Source organism: Oryctolagus cuniculus, chromosome 2 (assembly GCF_964237555.1).
Source record: "Oryctolagus cuniculus chromosome 2, mOryCun1.1, whole genome shotgun sequence".
NCBI lineage: Eukaryota > Metazoa > Chordata > Mammalia > Lagomorpha > Leporidae > Oryctolagus > Oryctolagus cuniculus.
The window spans coordinates 141,625,238-141,643,897 of record NC_091433.1 but is presented as its reverse complement, the minus strand read 5'-3'; the positions used below and the strand labels follow the sequence as shown (position 1 = coordinate 141,643,897).

The following is an 18,660-nucleotide window of genomic DNA, read 5'->3' as shown; positions in this document are numbered from 1 at the left end:
TGTAGACTAGGCTACATCCAAGATACTGTCGAGGCCGTCAGATCATACAGTTTTTCTGTTCTACTTAAGCTGTTCATATCCAAATGATCTGCGCCGCCACCTTCCCAAGCTCCTTTATCTGCCTGTATCCTCCTCCTCACTCCCGTGGACTCAGCGTTGGTCACCTAAGACCAGGCGCCGAGGGTTGGTTGCTAAGAGACAAGACGCTAGGAGGGTGGAGACGCTGCATTGCGACAAGTCTGGGAGCGAAAGCCAAAGGGGGCAGGCGAAGGCACAGGCGAGGCGAGGCGAGGCGGCTGCCCGTCGCTGCCGCGCCCGCGGCTCCCTCCCGCCGCGCAGGAGCTCGGCGCTCATTGGCTCCGCCGCTGTGGCGCTGGCCCGCGATTGGCGGAGCGCCCTCTGGCCGGCGCTCTCCCACCCCTCGGCGCTGGTTCCCGGCCGCTGCTACCAGCGCTCTAAGGTGGCGTGTGAGTGCGCCGCGCCGCCGGGGTGCGGGCTGGCTTGCGGGAGAGATTCAGGGTGTGAACGCGGGCGGTGCCGGCAACTGCAGGTGACAAAGGCGCAGCGAGGGCCGCCGCAGCCCTGTGGAGGTGAGCAAGACGCCGACGGAGCAGGAAGTGGAGCGAGGGGCGGTACCGCTCGCAGCCAGCCCGTCCCGCCGCGGCCGCTCGGCCACCACGGGGCAGGCTGGGCCGAAGGCGTGCTCCCCAAACGCCCCCTGACGCCCTGTCGCGCAGCCCGCAGCCCGCCGCGCTCCGGAAGCCCTCCGGCTCGCCAGCCCGGCAGCCAGTCCCGGCCGGAGGACCAGCGGAGGGCGTTCCGGGCCTGTGCCCCGTATCTGTGCTGCTTGGCCCCGCTGCCCCGCGCCTTTGTCTGCCCCTCGCCCGCTCCGCGCCCGCAGGGTGTCTGCGCCCACATGGGGAGGGGGTGGGAGCACCGCGAGGGGCTCGGGGTGCCCTGAGGACGCGCCGCGCACTTTGCCGCTGGGCCCAAGGTGTCAAGGGCTTTGATCGACTCATCCTGGGTTTGGGATGTGGTTTTACTTTGTTCTTCCCAAAACCCGCTGCCGCGGTCGTCGTTTGCGGTCAAGGTCGGGAAGCCTGCGCACAGGGCTTCTCTCCGGTCCAGGATGGCCCCGTGTTACCGTCACCCTCTGTTATGCCAAAGGCCTGTCACCTGCCCCTCTGGCCGGCTTCTCTTCCCTTGGCCACTGCCTAGGGGGAAAGTCTCTGTCCACAACAGCCTTTCTGTATTTGAAAAAAGAAAATAAAATTCAGATGTTGCGGACTTGTGTTGCAGGAGTGACTTGGCTTTATCAATACATACATAAGCCTATAAAGAATAGTTTATTAAACAAGTGCAATTTTATCGTTGTTAAATAGCATTTTACTTTAAGATTTTAAAACTTTATAACGTGAATGTGAGATTGATGAATAGTAGTAGTGTGATTTGAGCTTCGAACTTTTTCATATTGTCATTGTTTTTGATAAATTGATACCTTTTCCAGAATGAGGTGCACTGTGACAGCTCTTTCAAGGGAATTTTATTAGAGATTATCCGTCAGTACTATGCCTGTCATACTTACATTCAGACTGTAATGGAAGCTTGCTTTTTTTTGTTTTTTGTTTTGTTTTGGGTTTTGAAAGGAAGAGAGAGAGAGAGAGAAATCTCCCACCTACTGGTTTACTCCCCAGATGCCCTAACCAGCCAGGGCTGGGCCAAGCAGAAGCTTAGATCCAGGAATTCCACTTTGGCTTTCTACGGAGGCCCAACAAAATGATAGTAAAAGCACCTCATGTCCTAACACGCCTCCCAAATTGTGTAGAATGGAAAGTCATGCGCATACGAGGTAAGTAAGTGCAGAGTAGTGCTTTCTTCATTAGTAAGGATCCGGGTGTTTCAACAGTGCTGTTGATTTCTGTTAGGCATATTGATTAAATTGCCACTTGGGACACCCAGGTTTCATATTGGAGTGCCTGGTTTGGTTTTGGGTACCTGCTACTCAGTTCTGATCCAGCATTCCTGCTAATGCCCACCCTGCGAGGCAGTAGGTTATGGCTCGAATGCTTGGGTCTCTGCCACCTATGTGGGAGACCTGGATTGAGATCCCAGCTCCTGGTTTTGGCCTGGCCTAGCCCTGGCAATTGGAGACTTTGGGAAGTGAACCAGTGCGTGGAAGATCCTCCCCCAAATAGGATGAAAATAAATAAATAAAAACTTTGTTTTAAAAGTGTTGCAGGGGCGAGAGTTATGGCATAGTGGGTAAAGCTGCCGCCTAGAACGCTGGCATCCCATGTGGTGCTTGTTTGAGTCCCGTCCGCTTGTTTCTGATTCAGCTTCCTGCTGTTGCACCTGAGAGGCTGCAGATGATGGCTCAAATCCTTGGGTTTCTGGCTCCTGGCTTCAGCCTGGCCTAGCCCTGGCTATTTTGGGCCTTTGGGGGGAGTAGCCCAGCTGATGGAACATCTCTCTTCGTCTATCCCTTCCACCCAATCACCCTGCCTTTTAAAAACGTGGGTCTTATTTTCCTTATACTATCACTGCGATAATTGAAGCTCAGGTTGCACCATTCAAAGTGATAGAGCTGGCTCAATGGCTGACTCTTTGTACTCTTTGTTGGCAGCATACTGCATTGGAATGCTGCTGTCTTATCTATCGTGTTAATGAATCTGTTATTCTAGGACCTCTGGAATGGTAATCTGCTACAAACATGTAGTCCTTACTGTGTGCAAGGTAGCGCTTCCCACTTCTCCACAGCAGTCTGTAAGTAAGCAACTATTGGTTTTACAGATGAGGAAATCGAGGCACAGAGATTAACAAATTGGAACCAGATAATACTGTAAGTGATTGAACCAGCATTCAAAGTTGAACAGTCTGGCTACATAGTCTATATTTGGAACCACTATACTACGTTGGTGCTTCAAGGTATGTCTCTGGTTGAAAGCTATGGTTTTTAGAGTACTTAAGGATTCTCCTTTCTGTTTATTTTTTTTTTTTAAAGATTTATTTGAAAGGCAGAGCGACTGAGAGAGGGAGGGAGAAAGAAATCTTCCATCTGCTGGTTTACTCCCCAAATGACTGCAACAGCTGGGTTTGGGCCACCCTGAAGCTAGGAGCCAAGAACTCCTTCCTGGCTTCCCACATGAGTGGAAGAAGCCCAAGTACTGAGGCTGTCTTCCACTGCCTTCCCATTAATAGCAAGCTGAATCAAAAAATAGTACGCAGTACTTGAACCAGCACTTTGATATGGGATGCAAGCATCATAAGCAGCAGCCTAACTTGCTGTGCCACAATGTGGCCCCGTCATTCTTTGTTCCTTTTTAATGTTCACGCATAGACGTGTAGAATATCTTATTCCTACCTGATATCCCAGAGCAGTGTCCTATGTAAACAATTATATAATGTTAACCCGTTAAATCCTAAGTTTTAATTCTGAGACTATTTCAGCAACATTTATTTTGAAGTTACCATTAAGTGGTATATTTATTGCTCAAGCCTTTGTAGGTGTCCTGTGTTTAGGACAATGGGACATAATGAGTTAATCATAGTTAATTTTTATTGAGAGCTTACTACATTCCAACACCTGTGCTGTATTTTAACTATCTCAATCCTCAGAAGTAAATGCTATTATTTTATGCTACATCTAATTTTGAGGTGCCTTGTTGTCTTCAGAGTGCGTTCACATAGTAATCTCTGTTTCTCTCTCTGTCAGAGGTATAACCTTTGACTAATTTTTTTTTTAAATACTTATTTATTTGAAAGGCAGAGTCACACACACACACACACACACATCTGCCATCTTCCTGGTACACTCCCTAAATGGTCTTCGTGGCCAGGGCTGCACCAGACTGAAACCAGGAACCTGGAACTCTGCCTGGGTCTCCTACGTGACAGGGGCCCAAGTACTTGGGCCATCTTCCATTGCTTTTCCAGGTTCATTAGCCAGGATCTGGATTGGAAGCTGAGCTGTAGGGACTAGAACCAGCCCTCCAGTGTGGAATGTTGGCATCCTAAGGGGCAGCTTAACCCACAGTATCACAACACTGGCCCCATCACCTAATTCTATAGCTGCAGCTCAGTAAGGTTAGGTGACTTACCCTGACTAGCATGTGATAGAGCTAAAACTCAAACCAGAGCTTCAAGCTTTGTACATTGCCTTTTCCACTGTATTGGTTTTCAGTGTATCTTTGCTTTGTATGTCACATCTTAAAACAGATAATATTTTCCGATAAGAGCAGCTTATATTTGGAGGTTGTATTTCCAACCCAGAACCCAGTGTTACTTTTATCATAGATATGACTAGCCACAAACCTTTGGCTTTCTTTTCATTGGTCAATTTATGTTTCAACTGTAGGTACAATGCCTGCCACGTAGTGGAGTTTCAGTATATGTTTGAATAAAATAAGAAGTGTCTGATATAAACATTAGTATTAAAAGGTTGCTGAAATGTTCTAAATTTGAGTGAATACTTTATTTTCTCTCCTATAACTCAGCTTTCCCCTCCTTCATCTCAGAGTCAGAATTTTGTCCAAATGGTTTCACTGAATTATAACTAACTTAAAATGTATTAGGCTTGGCCAGTGCCGTGGCTCACTAGGCTAATCCTCTGCCTGCGGCGCCAGCACACCAGGTTATAGTCCGGGTCGGGGCGCCAGATTCTGTCCCGGTTGCCCCTCTTCCAGGCCAGCTCTCTGCTGTGGCCCGGGAGTGCAGTGGAGGATGGCCCAAGTGCTTGGACCCTGCACCCCATGGGAGACCAGGATAAGTACCTGGCTCCTGGCTTTGGATCAGCGCAATGCGCCAGCCGCAGCGGCCATTGGGGGATGAACCAACGGCAAAGGAAGACCTTTCTCTCTGTCTCCCTCTCTCTCACTGTCCACTCTGCTTGTCAAAAAAAAAAAAAAATGCATTAGGCTGTGTCCCTCCCAACCATAAACCATTATTCCCAACTCACTATCTCCCCAGTATTTCACTTCTATTGAATAGAAAGAGCATAGGTTTGAGAGTCAGTTTACTTGGGTTTGAATCCTTGCTTTGCCTCCTACTCTCTCTCACCTTGTACAAAACACATAACTTCTCTGAACCTCTTTCCTTGTCTTGTAAAATTGGGAGGCCACCTGTTTTATGGGGGTGTAATGAGAACTTCTTGAAATAACTTTTGAAAGACTTTGCACAGTTCCAGGCTCTTAGTAGATAATCAGTCAATAACAGCTGTTCTGTGTCCTTCCTCTGCCTCTCTCTGGCTCCTCTTTGCTTTGACTCTTAACCAAAATTATATTAATATGATAAAATCAGAGACCACATGGCCTGGCCATGCGTTTGTACATAGTTGAGGCTCACTAAATGTTGAACTGCGCCTATTTGGAATGTTATCAACGATGTATGTATGTATGTGAGAGAAAAAGAGAGAGCGAAAAGTCTTGGCCACCCTTGCTAAGATGAGGAGCACTAGTTATGTAACTCAAGGGCTCCTGGATTAAATTAAAGGTTGTGATGGGGAGCCAGGTGAAGAAGTATGGGAGGCCTCCGCTCTGCAGGAGTGAGTGAGTGAGTGAGTGTGTGTGTGTGTGTGTGTGTGTGTGAGGGCCTTTCTATATGAGTGTCAGCATGAGTGTATTTGAAGGTTGTAAAGATTAAAGTTCATCAAGCCAGTCATCACATTGCTTCTTTTTTTTGTTTTGTGGTTTTTTTGTTGTTTTTGTTTTTTGACAGGCAGAGTGGACAGTGAGAGAGAGAGACAGAGAGAAAGGTCTTCCTTTGCCGTTGGTTCACCCTCCAATGGCCGCCGCGGCTGGCGCGCTGCGGCTGGCGCGCCATGCTGATCCGAAGGCAGGAGCCAGGTACTTCTCCTGGTCTCCCATGGGGTGCAGGGCCCAAGCACTTGGGCCATCCTCCACTGCACTCCCTGGCCACAGCAGAGAGCTGGCCTGGAAGAGGGGCAACCGGGACAAAATCCGGCGCCCCGACCGGGACTAGAACCCAGTGTGCTGGCGCCGCAAGGTGGAGGATTAGCCTAGTGAGCCGCGGCGCCGGCCATCACATTGCTTCTAAAGACAAGGAAGAAGAGAAGAACTTCCCAAAGAAAAGTTATTTCAATTGACAGTTGTTATATAATCATCCCCACCTTTTATAACTAGGAATTCTACAGCACAGTAACAATGAATACGCTTTACCTAAAATGTCAGATTAACTTGATTTTTTAAATTTATTTATTTATTTATTTATTTATTTTTATTTTTTGACAGGCAGAGTGGACAGTGAGAGAGAGAGACAGAGAGAAAGGTCTTCCTTTGCCGTTGGTTCACCCTCCAATGGCCGCCGCGGCTGGCGCGCTGCGGCCGGCACACCGCGCTGATCCGATGGCAGGAGCCAGGAGCCAGGTGCTTTTCCTGGTCTCCCATGGGGTGCAGGGCCCAAGCACCTGGGCCATCCTCCACTGCACTCCCTGGCCACAGCAGAGAGCTGGCCTGGAAGAGGGGCAACCGGGATAGAATCCGGCGCCCCAACTGGGACTAGAACCCGGTGTGCCGGCGCCGCTAGGCGGAAGATTAGCCTAGTGAACCGCGGCGCTGGCAACTTGATTTTTTTAAACAAAAGATTTATTTATTTGAAAGGTAGTTACAAAAAGAGGGAGAAGCAGAAAGAGAGATCTTCCATCTGCTGGTTCGCTCCTCAAATGGCCACAACAGCTGGGGCTGGGCCTGGGCCTGGGCCTGGGCCTGGCCAAAGACAGGAGCTGGTAGCTTCATCCATGTTCTTCCACATGGGTGCAGGGGCCCAAGCGCTTGGACTGTCCTCCACTGCTTTCCCAGGCACAACAGCAGGGAGCCAGATTGGAAGTGGAGCAGCCAGGACTTAAAACAATCTATTTGGAATTTCGGCACTGCAGGCAGTAGCTTAATCTGCTGTAGCACAGTACCAGGCCCATGATTTTAAATTTCATTTTATTCCATCAGTAAAAAATCAATATGCTCAGCTTTCGCTGTAGCATCGACATTCACTAACAGACGAAAAGGGGAATATTGCTTAGGAATTGAATGAAATAATGATTCTTTTTATAACTAGCTATGTTTTAGGAGGCTTCTTTTTTTTTCTTGTAAGATTTATCTATTTATTTGAGAAGCAAAGTTACAGAGAGGGAGAGACAGAGTTCTTCCATTTGCTGGTTCACTTCCCAAATGGCCACAACAGTTGGAGCTAGGCTGATCCAAAGCCAGGAGCTTCTTTCTTGAGTGCAGGGGCCCAAGGACATGGGCCATCTTCCACTGCTTTCCCGTGCTATTAGTAAGGAGCTGGATTAGAAGTTTTAGCAGCTGGGATTCGAAATGGTATCCATATGGGTTACTGGTACTGCAGGCAGAGGCTTAGCCTACTACGCCACAGCACCAGCTCCAAAGAAGAATTTTTTACTTTTTTTATTCCATTATCTATGAATTGCTAATCAGCATATCAATCAAAAACACATAAGCAAGATAAATTGTATTCAGTCTTTTCCCCCCAATATTTTTTCTTTCCTTGTCCCTTTCTCTCTCTTTCTTTCTCTGTCGTTTCTCTCCCTCCCTCCCTCCCCCTCTCACTTTCTCTCTTCCTTCCTCCCTTTCTTATTTATTTAAAAGACTAAAGGGGCGAGGGCAGGGATCTTCCATTTTCTGGTTCACACCCCAAATGCTTGCAATAACCAGGTCTGAACCAGTCCAAAGCCACGAGCCAGGAACTCCATCCTGATTCCCACCATGGGTTGCAGGGACCCAAGCACTTGGGCCATCCTCTGCTGCCCTTCCAGGTACATTAGCGAGGAACTGGATCAGAAGTAGGAATAGCCAGCACACAAACCAGCACCCTGATAATGGCATGCCAGCAGCAGTAGCTTAATCTGCTACACCACAATAAAATGCTGCCTCTGCCTCTGTCTCTCTCTCTGTCTCTCTCTCTCTCTCTCTCTCTCCCCCTCTTAATTTGAAAGGCTAAGAGAAATAGATAGGGAGAAGAGAAAGATCTTCCATCTGCTGGTTTACTCTCCAGATGCCCACAACAGCCAGGACGGGGCCAAACTGAAGCCAGGAGCTTCAGTCTGGGTCTCCCATGTGGATGGCAGGGACCCATAAGCTTCAGCCATCACCTGCTGCCTCCCAGAGTACACTTTAGCAGGAAGCTGGAATTGGAAGTGGAGCTGGGACTGAATCCAGGCACTCCAATAAGGGATGCAGGTGTCCCATCCAGTTTCTTAACCACTGTGCCAAGTGCGTATCCCTCCTCCCCAGTATTTTATTACAAAATATTTGAACATCTAGCAGATTGTCAGAAATAATTTTACAGTGTACACCTATAAGCCCATCATCTAGATTCTGCCATTAATATATTTTTTCTTTTTTTTTTAAATTTTTTGACAGGCAGAATGGACAGTGAGAGAGAGACAGAGAGAAAGGTCTTCTTCCTTTGCCGTTGGTTCACCCTCCAATGGCTGCCACGGCCAGCGCGCTGCGGCCGGCGCACCGCGCTGATCCAAAGCCAGGAGCCAGGTGCTTCTCCTGGTCCTCCCATGTGGGTGGGTGCAGGGCCCAAGCACTTGGGCCATCCTCCACTGCACTCCCGGGCCACAGCAGAGAGCTGGACAGGAAGAGGAGCAACCGGGACAGAATCTGGCACCCTGACCGGGACTGGAACCCCGTGCGCTGGCGCCACAGGTGGAGGATTAGCCTTAGTGAGCCGTGGCGCTGGCCCCATTAATGTATTTTTCAAAGATTTATTTACTTATTTATTTGAAAGAGAGGGAGAAAATCTTCCATCTACTAGTTCACTGGAATAACTGGGGCTGGGCCAGGCTGAAGCCAGGATCTCTGTCAGCATCTCCCACATTGGTGGCAGGGACCCATAACCCAGGCCATTCTGTGCTGATTTCCCTGGTGCATTAGTAGGAAGCTGGATTGGGAAGCAGAGAAGCCAAGACTCAAACCAGCTGTCTGATGTGGAATACTGATGTCAAAAGTAGTGGCCTAACCTGCTGCACCACAATGCCAGCCCTTAGCGTTAATATTTTATTCTGCTTGTTTTTTTTTTTTTAATCACCTGTGTGTCTGTATCATTCTATACATCCATGTATTGATGTATGCTCAAATGTTTTTGTACTTGAAGGGATTTGGACTGTTAATTTTTGTTTATTTTAGGTTAGTTTTATTTTTCTTTTACTAGTTGCAAATAATTCTTAGGAATAAATTGTAACTGATTTATAATGCTCTAAAAACATTGGGATTTCCAGTGTAAATAAAGCTGTTTGTCTTCCTTACCCATAGTTTCTAAAGATGAGTCGTGAATATTCAGAGAACAACAATTTCCTGAACAATAACAACCAAATGGTGTTGGACATGATCCTTTATCCATTAATTGGCATCCCTCAGACCATCAACTGGGAAAGTGTGGCAAGGCTTGTGCCTGGATTAACACCCAAAGAGGTAAAGAATAGTTCCCCAGGTACCTTCTGCAAAAAACTTAGAAAAAGTGATCAATTTAAAGAAAGAACTAAGAGAGAAAGCAGTTGGACTGTTTATATATGCATATATGAATGTATATATGTATCTATGGTTTGACAAATGCAAAGTTTATAAATTATGTTACCCACCTGGTTTATTTAAATTCAACTTCATCTTGCATGTTAACAACAGCTGAAAAGTCATTAATATCTTTATTTAAGCATTTGGAGTTTTAGCAAAAAAAATCATTATTTATTCCACTGTATTGAAATGTTTCTCCTGTGTTTTCTAGTAATTTCATAGTTTTCAGGTGTTACATTAAGGTTTTTGATCCATTTTGAGTTGATTCTGGTATGGGTAGGGGGTTTGGCAAATTGTTTGCGCATTGCCATGAGCTTTTCAAAGCCTTCTTTTGCCACTTTTCCCCCCTTAGCCTCCTCTGAAGCTTACGTGGCACTGCACCATCAGTCACCTTCATTCAGTGCCTGTGCGTCTCTCCTCTGCCCTGTCCCTCTCCCACCTGCTATTGCTTGGTGCTGATTGAATTGTAAACAGAAAGCAGATGAGCACTGAAATTATGCTTTCATTTTGATGATGTATATGATTTTACTAAGGTGGGCCTCACAATCAAAATTTAAAATTTAAAAATCCTGATAGGGAATAATCCTGCAGTTCATCCCTGGACACTGTTGGAGAAGCATCTCAGGATTTCTGCTGTTAAAAGGAACCCTGAAGTGCTTGAATCACCTCAGTTCTAGAAGTAGAAATGACCAATTTACCTTCTTAGGAAGCTTAAGCATACTCAGAGCAAGTTACAAATTCAACAAAATCCCCATCAAATACTTCAGTGACATTCTCCGTAGGACTGGGCGGGGGGGAATCCCAAAATTCATATGATAGAAGCACAAAAGACCCCTAAATAGACAAAGCAGCCTTGAGCAAGAAGAACAAAGCTGGAGGCATCACAATACCTGATTTCAAAAAATGCTACAGAGCTATTGTAACAAATGCAGCATGGTACTGGCTTGAAAATAGGTAGACCAGTGGAACAGAATAGGTACCAAGGAATGAATCTGTGCCTCCATAGCCAACTGATTCTCAACAAAAGAGCCAAAAACATACATTGGAGAAATGACCCTCAATAAATGGTTCTGAGAAAACTGGATGTCCATATGTAGAAAATTGAAGATTGACCCCTCCCCACTGCCCTGCCCATCACAGACACTGAGGAAGTATGTGTTGAATAGTGAATGAATCAAGTTCTGTCTTCTGCTTTTACAGCTGAGAAAACTGGGACCCACAGAGACTACTTGCACTCAGACTCTTTTCTACTTAGTGCTTATATAAAAACTATTTTCTCTGTGCCTCACCATTTTTTAAATTTAATTTTAAAATTTTATTTAAACAGGCATACTGATTATATAATATTTAAGTCTGCGTGTAGACCTCTTTTAAATGCCTTTTTTACAAGGGTTACTTCATTTTCAAAGACCTAAACCTTGTGTAAACATATCTTTGTATTAACAGTAACCATGTAAATAATAATTACCTAAAATAGTGCTTGATATCTAGCAGGTACTTGGTAAGTATCTGTTTAATAAATGCATGCTTTGCACTTTCCTGATAGCTAATGCATGTTATTCATTGAATATATACACATGCACAGTCTATATTTCTCATTTTACACCCTTTAGATTACTTGGTCTGCTGTGTAACTTGCTGTCTACATTGATGTTGATAGAGATTTAAAATTGGATGCTATTGCAGTGTTGTTTGACTTAAGATCTACAGCAAAGAAGGCTCTTTTATATCATGACCTAGTAAACATGTAGAAATATTTTTGTAAGAGTGCTTATTTGTACTGTGCTTACTGTAGTCTTGATATTTTCTAATTATTTTTTAAAAATTTTTACTTATTTATATTTTATTTGAAAGGTAGACAGGCAGAGATCTGCCATCTACTCATGTATAACCCAAATGTCCTCAACAGGCAGGGCTGGGCCAGCCTAAAACCAAGAGCCGAGAACTCAGTCTGGGTCTCCCACATGGGTGACAGGGACCCAAGTATTTTAACACGACTCCCAGGATGTGCATTCTCAAGAAGCTAGAATGGAGAACATAGACAGGGCTGAAACCCAGACACTCAAATAGGGCATGTGGGCATCCCAAGCAGTGTTTTAACTGCTATACTAAATATGCCCTCCCCACTTTGAGAAAGAGAGAAATCTTCCATCTGGTGATTCTCCCCCCAAATGGAGGCAACAGCCAAGGATGGGCCAGACTGAAGCTAGGAGCCAGGAACTCCATCCTGGTCTCCCACATAGGCCTAAGGACTTGGGCCATCTTCCACTACTTTCTTAGGTGCATTAGCAGGGAGCTGGATTGGAATTGAAGCATCCTGGAATCATACCAGTGCTCATATGGGGTGCTGGCATCATTGTTACTCTGGGTTTTATAAACTGATTTCATGATCAACTAATAGGTTAAGGTAAAACTCTCCTAGAGCAAACTGTGATGAAATACTAACATATATGACTCTGAAGTGTTACCACAGTACATATTTTTTTAAAGATTTTATTTTTTACTTGAGAGTCAGAGTTACACAGAGAGAAGAGAGGCAGAGAGAGAGGTCTTACATCCAATGGTTCACTCCCCAGTTGGCCGCAGCGGCCGGAACTGCGCCGATCCGAAGCCTGGAGCCAGGAGCTTCTTCCGGATTTCCCACGTGGGTGCAGGGGCCCAAGGACTTGGACCATCTTCTACTGCTTTCTCAGGCCATAGCAGAGAGCTGGATCGGAAGTGGAGCAGCCAGGACTAGAACCGGCACCCATATGGGATGCTGGCGCTTCAAGCCAGGGCATTAACCCACTGCGCCACAGTGCCGGCCCCACCACAGTATATTTTGTATAAGGTCAATCTCACTGTTCGTGAAAACAGAGACTTTATTAGTAATTTTATTAAAGAAAATCTGATGTCATAAATCAGACACTTTTTTTTATTTTTTTATTTTTTGACAGGCAGAGTTAGACAGTGAGTGAGAGAGAGAGAAAGGTCTTCCTTCCATTGGTTCACCCCCTAAATGGCCACTACGGCCGGTGCACTGCGCCAATCCGAAGCCAGGAGCCAGGTACTTCCTCCTGGTCTCCCATGTGGGTGCAGGGCCCAAGCACTTGGGCCATCCTCCACTGCCTTCCCAGGCCACAGCAGAGAGCTGGCCTGGAAGAGGGGCAACCGGGACAGAATCCGGCGCCCCAACCGTGACTAGAACCCGGTGTGCCGGCGCCACAGGCGGAGGATTAGCCAAGTGAGCTGCGGCGCCGGCCAATCAGACACTTTTTAGTTTGCTTCCTATCAAAGTTTAGAATTTGGTTTTATTCTTAGTGTATATTCAGTTAATGTAAAAGTTTTTAGCAGAATTTTAGTATTATCAGCTAGTGATACATGTAGACTAAAAAGAAATATGATTGTCAAGAGTCTTTTTCTACAAGAAATTGAATATGTTATGCCTTTGGGTTAAAGCATATTTTTAAAAATTCTACCCTGAATAGATAAAAAATTCAGTTGTTACCAAATTAATATTTACTTAGAAAGTAATGATCGTAGAAAAGTGTCTTCAGATAGAAAGCAAGGGGGCTGGCGCTGTGATGTAGTAGGCTAAGCCTCTGCCTGCAGCGCCAGCATCCCATATGGGCCCCAGTTCAAGTCCCAGCTGCTCCTCTTCTGATCCAGGTCTCTGCTGATGGCCTGGGAAACCAGTAGAAGATATCCCAAGTGTGGGCCCCTGTACCCATGTAGGAGACCAGGAAGTAGCTCCTGGCTCCTGGCTTTGGATCACACAATTTTGGCCGTTGCAGCTATTTGGGGAGTGAAACAGCAGATGGAAAACTTTTCTCTCTGTGTCTCACTCTGTCTGTAACTCTACCTTTCAAATAAACAAATAAAATATTTTTTAGAAAAAGAAAATATGTTATCTCTCTTTTTTAAAAAGATTTATTTATTTAAAAGGTAGAATTAGAGAGAGGGGGAGGGACAGGGAGATAGAGCTCTTACATCCTCTGGTTGACTCTCCAAATGGCTATAATAGCGGGGAGCTGGGCCAGGCTGATGCCAGGAACCACGAGCTTATTCTGGGTCTGCCATGTGGGTGGCAGGGGCCCAAGCATTTGCGCCATCTTCTACTGCTTTCCCAGGTACATTAGCAGGGAATTGAATTCTTAGTGAAGCACCTGGGACATGAAACAGCACCCATGTGGGATGCTGGCATTATAGGTGGCAACTTCACCCACTGTACCACATTGGCCCCTGTTTTTTTTTTTTTTATTTAAAATGTTCATATTTTTTATTTAAAAAAATCCTGAATGGGTGAGCATTTGTACTAGTGGTCAAGACACCAGTTGAAATGCCTGCATCCCAGATCAGAGTGCCTGGGTTCAAGTCCCAACTGCTCCCTGCTAATACACACCGTTATAATAGAAAGCAGTGGTGAAGGCTCAAGTAGCTGGGTTCCTGCCAGCCACATAGGAGATCCAGATTGAGCTCCCAGCTTCTGCCAGGCCCAGCCCCAGCTGTTGAGGGCATTTTGGGAATGAACCTGCAGATGGAGGATAGCTCTGTCTCTCTGCTGCTGCTCAAATATAAATAGATAATAAAAATTTTAAAATCCTCCAAACCTCTTTATTTTTTTTTTCATGTTATGTCATAACAGTGTGCAAAACGGTTTGATGAGCTGAAAAGCAGTGGAAACTCGCCTGTTGACAACCAGTATAGTCCCCTCATGGCTGCTGGAGAGAGTCCCGTTGAAACCTTAGCCACATACATCAAATCCTCTCTTTTGGATACACAGGGAGACGTTCAGGAGACTGCAGTTGATCAGGATGCAGTTTCTAAGTCAGGTAAAATTTCAAAGTAAAATGTAGTACTTGGCCTATAATTCCATGGGATTTTATACATTCCTCTCAGCTTTTCTTTTTTTAAAGGCTAATATGACATTAATATTAGTTTTTGAATCTTCTTGAAAAACATTTAAAGTGTTATTATATAGGTCAGACACTATTACCAAAGCAAAGTGTTTACTGTATCAAAGTTTCCTACTCCAGTCTGTTGCCCTGGTTATCCTGTTTATCATTTACTATAAATATTCTTTTACTTTAAAGGAATTTCTAAAATGATTTATTTATTTGAAAGGCAGAGTGACAGAGAAAGAGATCTTCCATTCATTGCTCCAGTCCCTAAATGCCCATGACAGCAGGGTCTGAGTCAGACTGAAGCTAGGAGCAGGAATTCCATCCAGGTCTCCTGCATGGGTGGCAATAACCCAAGTACTTGGGCCATCATCTGCTGTATCCCAGGTGCATGAGTAGGAAGCTGGATTAGAAGCGGAGGCAGGACTCGATCCCAGGCACTTAGACGTGGGATGCAGGCATCCCAAGTGGCAGCTTAACCCACTGCTCCATAAGACCTTTCCTCTTTTAAAGGAATTTGACATATACTTTGTACTTCATTATCTTTTTCTTACTGAGAGTCTTGCTTATCTCTCATATAATCTTTTTTTTTAAGATTTATTTATTTATCATTTGAAAGGCAGAGTTACAGAGAAAAAGAGGGAAGAGATTTCCATCCTGTGGTTCACTCCTTCAAATGATTGCAGCAGCTGGAGTCAGGAGCTTCTTTGGGGTCTCTCACTTGGGTGGCAGGGGCCCAACTACTTGGACCATATTCTGCTGCTTTCTCAGGCATTTCCAGGGTGCTCAATCAGAAGTGGAGCAGCCAGGACTCGAACCAGTGCCCATACGGGATACCAGTGTTGCAGGCAGTGGCTTAACCTACTGTGTCACAGCGCCAGCCCTTCTCATGTAATCTTTTTTAAAGTTACTCTTTATTACAGTTAACAAGAGCTTCAAATGACACTGGCAGGGAGAAGAGAAATTTTCTGCAGTTTTATTAGAAATAATTGGTTTTAGAAAACCTTAATATGAATTATTTTATTCTCAGCAGCAGCAGAGTTTTGATATAAATATATTTGCTTCAGGAAGAGAAAACTGTGCCATTGGCTTCTGAACATTTGGTCCCTATTTGTACACGTCGCCTCAGTATTTGAAATCTGCTCTATAACATTAGCAATTTGTGATCCACTTTTTGATGCTATTTTTCAATATACTTTTAGAAATAGTAAGGGAAATGCCACCTGACAAATACAGTCTTTAAGTAGCCTTGAAATCATGCGTTTATAGTATTACCATTCAATAAGTAAAACCCATAATCAGCTAGAAATGCTAACCGGCACCCCTCCCTTTTTCTTTTTCTTTTTCTTTTTCCTTTCTTTGTATGTGTTTGTTTCTGTATTTAAGGAAGACATAGTATAGCTTCCACAAGGAATTGTTCTTCAGAAAGTGAAAATTGTACTACTCATAATGGTGGAGAAAAGACTGAAGAATCTGAAGGGTAGGAGGCTGGCTGTTTGCTAGATAAGATTTAATGTTCATATCAATGTTATAAAATATATTGTGATTTATTCATCAGTTACCATAATTTAGGAATTTCACATTACACAATGCTAAAACAATTGGAATCAGCTTAGTTCACATTTAGAACTGTAAATAGCTGCTTAAAACCTAAACATATGACTTACTCATGCTGTTGTTTAGTTGGACTATAGATTTACATGTTTACAAATTCACTTTCATATTTTGTCAGTACTAGCGATAACATCTATACATTAAATTTTGAAAAGTAAAGTATAACATCCCCCAAAAATCTGTTACTAGTTTTCCAATTTTACTACAGACTAGAAGTGTATTTTAGAACTATTTGAATATAATTACTCATAATTGAAACAGAATGTGTTTTTCAGTATGTTATTTTGATAGTTTTGTACTGTTCGTATATTGTAAACAAGTGTTTGCTTTGATGAGTTTTGATAAATGAGTACACCATATAACCATTGCCCAAATCAAGGGACAGAACATTTTCATCATCCCCTGAAAGTTTCTTTGTATACCTTTACTTTTGATAGATTTTTTTTAAATAGTAGGTTTACTAATACGTAATTCACATGTCATGAAATGTACTCTTGAAAAAGTCTGAAGATAGATAGTGGTGATGGTTGTGCAACAGTGTGACTATGCTTAATTCCCTGACCTGGACACTTAAAAATGGTTAAAATGGCAAATTTTACATTATGTATATTTTACTATAATAAAAAAGAATTACATCTTTATATAGTTCAGTGATTTTTAACTGGTAGGTTTGTGTGGCACTAAAATTTGCTAGTTTTTTTTTTAATTGGAATTATCTACTATTCCATATTTTCATCCAAAAAGCCATAGAAATTTTATGCTTTATTTTACCAGAAATTACCTGTTTATATTTGACCATAATTACCTTTAAAGAACAGTTTGTGAGAAGTTATTTGAATTATTTTCTGGTAGCCCAATTTTATTTCAAAAGTAATTTTTTATTAGACATTTGTGAAATTCAGTTAAACAAAATAAATTCACACTGTAGGCTAGTGTCTCTTTATTGTTTTCCTTTTGTGGTGGCGTGAAGGCAAATATGGGTCACACTGGTGATTCTTTTTGAGGTGATGCAATTTTCAAAAAAAGTAAATTCAAGCAGTATATGGTTTTTGAAGAAAACTTTCTAGTGCATCATCTAAACTAGTTCTTAAATTATTTTTAAATATGCAAATATATTGTCCTAGCAATTTTTAAGTGTATTTTTTATTTATACTTTTTGAATACATACCTAAAAGCAAAATTTCTTGCTATTAAAAATAAGCCATGCTAACTTTTAATTGGATTTGTCAATAAACCATTTAAACTGTTTTTCCTTTTTGTGAGTATGAAAATGTAGTATTTAACCATTATTTTCCTCTTACTCATAATCACTTAAAAATGCCATTTTATGTTCCTTGCAAAAATCAGAATGTATTAATTTATCTTGGTTAATTGGCATTGTTTTTATATATATTACATTTAATATATAACTGAAAAATAAATTTTAAACTGAAAATTAGTCCTTTAATAACAATATTTTTGTCTTATTAAGTCAGTAGCTTAGCAAAATTATTCTTAATCTTAGATACAAACAGGCTATCAAAATAATTTTGAAAAATTCTGAATGTCAAACTCTATAAAATTGTTGTTGGTCAGAATTTTCAAGAACTTCTTACTACCACTAACTGTTAATATTCGTGGCTCCTCTTCTGAAACTAATGATTTCATTTCTGTGTAATATTTTTTATGAAGGCCAAACATGGTGATCCATGTATGTGATGAAGCAAAAAACTTAAAAGAAGATTTTATTTGCCCACGAGATCTTTTGATATCAGAAATGAAGTACTTTGCTGAATATTTATCAATGGATGCCCAGCGCTGGGAAGAGGTGGACATTTCAGTTCATTGTGACGTTCATATTTTCAACTGGTTGATAAAATACGTTAAAAGGAACACTGAGGAGAATAAAGATTGTGAGATGCCCACTTTAGGTAAAAGACAATCTGTTGCTTATTTTGTAGCAAAATTTGTTTGTCACCTGATAGCTGTTTCAGGCCATAAGTGAAATGTAGAAAACTATTTGAACATTAGTATTTATGCTTATATCAGTAACAGCCTTTTAGGAAGCTGGTATCTCATTTTGTAAATTTACTTAAGAGTAAATTATGGCAAAGGTCTGTAGATTGGCTGTTCTCAACAACTGAGGTCCTGGAGACTCTTTTAGAAGGTCTGTAGGTCAAGACAGTTTGAGTAATGATTCCAGCATGTTATCGACATATGCTCAGGTGGTGCAGAAGCAATGATGAGTAAAACTGTTGGAGCTTTCTCCAGATCAAGGCAGGGAACTGGAGTCATTGTGGTCTTCAACATTAGGCACTCATAGTTAAAAAGGAAAAAAAAGAAAAGAAAACATCCAGTTTTGTTTAGGAATGTCCTTGATGAAACAGTAAAAAGTTACTAATTGTATTAATCTTGACCCTTGTATAGGCATTCTTGTAATACTCTGTGTGGTGGAAGGGGAAACTCACTTCTGCTGTATACCACTGTATCATGGTTGTCTCGAGGAATTGTTTGAGTCATGAGCTAACCTAGCCGCTTTTTTTTTAAGATTTATTTATTTATTTGAATGTCAGAGTTACAGAGAGAGGGCAGGAGAGACAGAGAAGAGATCTTCCATCTGCTGATTGACTCTCCAAAAG

The 18,660-nt window shown here is 43.0% G+C and overlaps 1 protein-coding gene across 7 annotated transcripts in view; it reads left to right on the top strand.

The window, feature by feature from the left end:
- Positions 1-408: 408 nt before the first annotated feature.
- SANBR (SANT and BTB domain regulator of CSR) overlaps positions 409-18,660 on the top strand; it is a 71,823-nt gene continuing 53,571 nt past the window's right edge. The window contains exons 1-6 of one of the 7 annotated variants that reach the window (XM_008254366.4): positions 409-590; positions 2,791-2,925; positions 9,291-9,449; positions 14,173-14,359; positions 15,815-15,908; positions 17,714-17,952. In XM_008254366.4, the coding sequence (XP_008252588.2) occupies positions 9,300-9,449; positions 14,173-14,359; positions 15,815-15,908; positions 17,714-17,952 (670 nt within the window). In that variant the 5' untranslated portion in view covers positions 409-590; positions 2,791-2,925; positions 9,291-9,299. Of the gene's footprint in view, positions 591-1,646; positions 1,850-2,790; positions 2,926-9,290; positions 9,450-14,172; positions 14,360-15,814; positions 15,909-17,713; positions 17,953-18,660 lie in introns of all 7 variants that reach the window. The other 6 variants (XM_051838388.2, XM_002709853.5, XM_070069085.1 and 3 more) reach the window with 6 other exon arrangements.